This window comes from Nelusetta ayraudi, unplaced genomic scaffold, assembly GCF_046127955.1.
Source record: "Nelusetta ayraudi isolate G7.1 ecotype Tasmania unplaced genomic scaffold, CSIRO-AGI_Nayr_v1 ptg000077l, whole genome shotgun sequence".
Classification (NCBI taxonomy): Eukaryota; Metazoa; Chordata; class Actinopteri; order Tetraodontiformes; family Monacanthidae; genus Nelusetta; species Nelusetta ayraudi.
The window spans coordinates 137,501-142,865 of NW_027466127.1; the positions used below are offsets into that span (position 1 = coordinate 137,501).

Consider the following 5,365-nt stretch of genomic DNA (forward strand, 5'->3'; position numbering starts at 1 on the left):
TCTTCTTCCTCCCTGGCTTCCTTTCTTCTGCCTCCCACCTCCCACCTGCCAGGTTCCAGAGCGGGACTCTGCAGTCTGACCTTTTGACCTCTGTCTCCTCCCCTCGTTACCCCCAGGTGCCCAGCAGTACCAGGACTCCGCGGCCGAGGTGGGAGAGGACGCGGCCACGTCCGTCAGTCCGTCCTTCGTCCCGCCAGCCCTGACGGAGGAGGAGCGGCTGGAGCTGCAGGAGGAGCTGGTTAAGGTCAGGAGGTGGAGGTGGTGGTGGTGGTGGTGGTGGTGGAGGTCAAGTGAGAGGAAGGAACTGAGCCTAAAAACTCCTCCTGTGTTTTTCCAAAGTTCACCTACGTGCTCGGTGTTGGCTTGTGTGTGCGGTGCAGGTGGAGGACGAGATCCAGACGCTGTCCCAGGTGCTGGCGGCCAAGGAGCAGCGGCTGGCCGACATCAAGAGGAAGCTGGGCGTCACGCCGCTCAACGAGTTCAAGCAGAACATCAGCAGGACCTGGCAGGAGGTCACCACCTCCAACGCGTACGTCCCCGAGTGTGTGTGTGTGTGTGTGTGTGTGTGTGTGTGTGTGTGTGTGTGTGTGTGTGTGTGTGAGAGACAGTGAGAGAGAACTCACCACCTTCTCCTCCTCCAGCTACAGACGGACCTCGGAGACGCTGTCCCAGGCCGGCCTGAAGGCCACGGCTGCCTTCTCCAACGTTGGCTCGGCCATCACCAAGAAGTTTGAGGACGTCAGGTCAGTCTGCCGGAGGGAACAGGAAAAAAAGGAGCACAACGTGTCTCTCGTGTTTTTTTCCCCCCTGCGTGCTAAGCTAGGCGGCTATCGATCCTCCCCTTTGACTCGCAGGCAAACAAGCGGCTCCTCTTGTGTCAACACGCAGCGAAACGCAGAGTCGCCTCTTCACTTGTCAATATTTGTCCCCCCGCTGCTGCGTCGTCTTGGTGGTGTTAGTGGGAGATTACAGTGTGTACATCATCAGCGCTGTTTCCTGCTGCCAGTGAAGAGGCCAAGTCAACACAGTGTAGAGCAGCCCGGACCGCCCGCCCGCCTGCCCACCGCCTGCCACTCTCAGTTTCTGGCTGTTTCTTTTGCACAAACGTGACACTAGAATAGACGTAAATCATCATCATCATCATCATCATCATCAGGTGAAGATGTTTGTCTTTTAGTTGACGACTACACTGCACTTCTGACACGAGCAACTTTTAACAAGCCAGAATTGTATTTTAAAATACCATAATGGCATTAGCATGCTGGCTAGCTATGGTAGCACAGTTTGAGACATTAACATTGTGTCGTGCATTTGGTGTATGATAAAAAAAAAAAAAAAATCTGTTTACCATTAAAAATAACGGTGACTTTACTGAAAGCAGAAGAGCAGCAGGTGATTGCTCCTTTTGCAATGGACTCTAGCCCCCCCAAGCCCCCCTCCCCATGACCTCCCCTCACTCCAACTCTCCATCTTAATCTGCCCCCCTCCCCCCTCTCCCCACCTCTATCATCCTTATTCTCTGTGGATTAGTGGGCAGCAAACAGGATTACCAGGCTCCTCAAAGCAGCGACGTGCTGAGAAACACCGGCTGGGAGGGGGCCAAGAAAAGCAGGGGTCAAAGGGTCTCCTGTGTGTGTGTGTGTGTGTGTGTGTGTGCGTGTGTGCGTGCGCGATTACAAGATACCCCCTTCACTGACAGGATTAGCATGTACACACACAAACACACACACACTGTTAATACACAATGAATTTTAATTGGATGAGGCAGGATTTACATATTCACTCACACACACACACACACACACACACACACACACACACACACACACACACACACACACACACACACACACACACACACACACACACACACACACACACACACAGAGAGCATCCCCTGTAGATTAACATGGTGTTTGTTGCGGCCGTCCGTCTGCCTCTCTGTTCTCCCTGTGGTCTGTGCTGTGGCTAATGCTAATGCTAATGCTAACCACTAACGCCCCCTTCTCTTCTCCACAATGCTGTCGGACAGCGTGCGCTCGCTGCAGCACTCGGCTAGCATGCCTGTCATAAGGTAAGGCCAGTGAAACTAGCCCAGCGCTAACCTAGCCGAGTTTTAGCTTCCTGAAAACTTTGTTGGCCCTTCCACGTCTTTCACCGTGGAGAGATGTCCTCGCCCATTTGTGACATCACAAAGGGACTGGCTTTCAGAAGCCATGCGGCGTCGCCACAGTGCTTCTGCAGAGCGGAGGAGCCGGTAGTTGACCGACAGGACGGATTATTGCTGGGGAACACTGCTGAAGTGAATTTAGTGTCGCTTTGAAGGACACCTCAGGGTCGGCGCCACCGATTCAACACGCAGCGTCGCCGAGGTTGTGCGCAGGAGATTGTGTTGTCTCCGGTGTAGAGACGGACGCCGCTGCTTCCACTGCTCACGCTGAGGTGGTTTCCTGGCAACTGTGGAACCTCAGCGTGAGGATTCTGAAACCTGAGGGCAAAGTCATCTCGGAAATTCTTCACTTCTGTCAACAAGACTGAATTTAAAAACGTGCAGTCTTTTCACACACTGTGGTTTGACGTTTGGAAGATTCTCAGATGGTCACAGCCAAACCTGTGCTGAGCGCCACCTTCTGACAGCAGCAGGATGAAAGCAGCTCAAAGCTCCATAAAACCTCCTCCTGCTTGGTCCACCTCGGCTGTCATGACCTCTAGCTAGTGAGGGACCCCTGGTGGAGGGTGGGGGGGGGTGAGGGGGGGTCGGGCTCCGCCCACTGCACCGCCGCCACCACCAGACACTGTGTCCGGTCTCTGACTTTGCTCCTTCTGGCTTTTTGTTGCAGGAACGCTCAGACGTTCAAGACACTGGAGGAGAAAATGGGGACGCTGAAGGTAAAGGGTCACTACCAAGGTGCAGTGAAGTCATGGGTGTCAAAACTCTGGCCCGCGGGCCAAATTTGGCCCACAGTGTCTTTACATTTGGCCCGTGAGGCCAATACAAAATCACTGCCAGAGCTGCTGGCCCGCTGGTATTACACAGCACATGGAGCGCTAACATTACAAATCCCAGAATGCTCTGCTGTTTCTGATCCAGGTGACAGTGCTAGAGTTTCACACACTTCCGCCCACTGCAAGGCGGAGGGCAACAAACCAACCAGCAAACCTTTTGATGTGTTTAATTTTACACCAGAGAGACTTTTTATAACTTCTGCCCTCACCTCTCGCTTTGCCCCTCCCACCTCCAGACCAAGATGAGTCCATCAGGGAGCTCTGGCGCCGCCCCTGTGGACCAGGACGGTGACGAGGTGGATGCCGATGGTCCGGCCAGCGAGGCTCTGCTCAGCCAGCCTGAAGCCCCCCTGCCCTCCCAGGAGATGCTGATGAACTGACCCCGCCCTCCCACTTCACCCCCCCCAACCCCTCCCACGTCCTAAACTCTTGTGTGCTTGTCTCGCCTCTATTGGAGCCCTGTGACTTTCTGCCACCGCCCTCCTCCCCTAATTACCCCCCCTCCCTGCCCCTCCTCCTTTATGTTAGTCCTTGGCGTGACACGTGCGCTCTCTTGTGAGGCAACGTGGACACTGGGAGCCCTGGACTGAGCTCCGCCTCCTCCCCTCCCTCCCCTCCCCCCTGTCTGTCCACCCTGACGTCGCTCCCTGCTGGTTTACATTTTCCTCCAGAGGACTAACAGTCATTGTGTTCATAAGTGTATATTATTTGTCACATATTAAAGTCGGAGGCTTCAGTTTGTTTGATGCTTTAATGCTTCCGCACGCCGCTTGTTGTTGTTTTAACACAGGAGTTCATTTCTTCTTGACTCCTCCCCTTGATTTCTTCTGCTTTCTGCCTCTTTCCTTGACTCAGTTTGTTTTGTCTTCCCTTTGATATGAAATATTGCACATCACTGCAGCTCTATAAAGCATCTTGACGCCGCTGGAATGTCAACAAACTCATCGTGTCTTGTTTTGCTGCCACGCATCTCATTTAAAAGCCCCATATTACAGCAATTTGCATGACGTTAAGAGGGTTTTTTTTGGGGGTGTAATAATACACGAGCGGCGGTGCCAGAAATCGAATGCAAAAAAACCTAATGAAGATGTGAAAACTGCATATTTAGCTCTCTGTTTACAGCCTCCTGCTAAAATGCATGGTTTTAGCTTCCTGCTAGAAAAAAATGAAGGCTTCGTTGGGAACAATAGCTGCCTCTCATTTAAGGGCGGGGCCAACACCTGTCTGCCTGGGTGTGTGTGTGTGGGGTCACTGACCTGGGAGAGGTAGCGGTTCCTTTTGTGACATCACGCAGGGCTGACTGTGAGCGAACACACTTCCTGAAAAGTGGAAGAAACAAAGAGTCTGTGCACTTCCTGTAATCTGGGGCCTTTAACAGTGCAGTGCTACTGGAACACACACACACACACACACACACACACACACACACACACACACACACACACACACACACACACACACACACACACACTGAGCGAGAGCAGGCAGCCCTGGCCCGCTGAGGCAACAGTGTTGCCTTCGCTGTCGGCTCTGTAACCCTGAGCTCCTCCTCTCTGCATCACTTTGGTTTGCAGAGTCTGAACGCCAAAGTGAGACAGTGAACCAGCTGCAGAGGATTCCAGTGTGTCACTTTGTTGTTGTTGTTGTTTTTTTTTTTACTCCCAATGTGTTTTAATATTGTCACACTCGGATGACATTTAACAAGCTGGTTGGGGTTTTTTTTTTTGTTGCTGCTTTTCGTGCTTATTTCCACTCAGTGTCTCACCCGCTGATCCCACAGGCTGTGTTTCTTTCAAACGGTCACCCTGCAGTACCGGCTTCGACCTGTTGGCGGCTCAGCGCCACACTGTGACTCCTCTGTCCTCGCATAACACCACAGGCAGCCTCGACCTGTTTTCTGGTGATTCATTACAGCCTGTGTCTTATTACACACACGCGCACGCACAAACGCACGCACGCACGCACGGTCTGTTCATTTTTAACTGGAGTGTGGAGATGTTCTGAATTAAAAATAATAATAACTGGCAGTGAACTGAGCTTGTGTGTTTCTGGAACTGCAGCGGGAGTTGAAACAGCAGGAAGAAACTGCGGGTGCTTATTTATGTTTACATATAATGATGGGATGGAATAATAAAAAAAAAAGAAAGTCCAAAGAGGAAATAAACAAACACTAATGATTAACTGGCCGTGTGGCAGAGCGGCCCTCTTCCGGCTGCAGTACCGCATTCAAACACAGGAGGGCGCCCACGGACAGAGGCACGGAATCCTGGCGCTTTCAATAATAAAACACGAGGCGTTAAAATTGAAATACCGTTTATATCATTTGTATATTTGAGAGTGTTGACGTCATTGGTGTTGT

At 52.0% G+C, this 5,365-nt stretch overlaps 1 protein-coding gene across 2 annotated transcripts in view; it reads left to right on the forward strand.

Annotated features, from left to right (window-relative positions):
* The window catches only part of tpd52 (tumor protein D52), a 10,003-nt gene extending 6,057 nt beyond the window's left edge, over positions 1–3,946 (forward strand). For both annotated transcript variants that reach the window (XM_076043831.1, XM_076043830.1), the window contains exons 2-6: positions 117–244; positions 381–529; positions 642–743; positions 2,841–2,889; positions 3,243–3,946. In XM_076043831.1, the coding sequence (XP_075899946.1) occupies positions 117–244; positions 381–529; positions 642–743; positions 2,841–2,889; positions 3,243–3,386 (572 nt within the window). In that variant the 3' untranslated portion in view covers positions 3,387–3,946. The remainder of the gene's footprint in view (positions 1–116; positions 245–380; positions 530–641; positions 744–2,840; positions 2,890–3,242) is intronic.
* Positions 3,947–5,365: the final 1,419 nt, after the last annotated feature.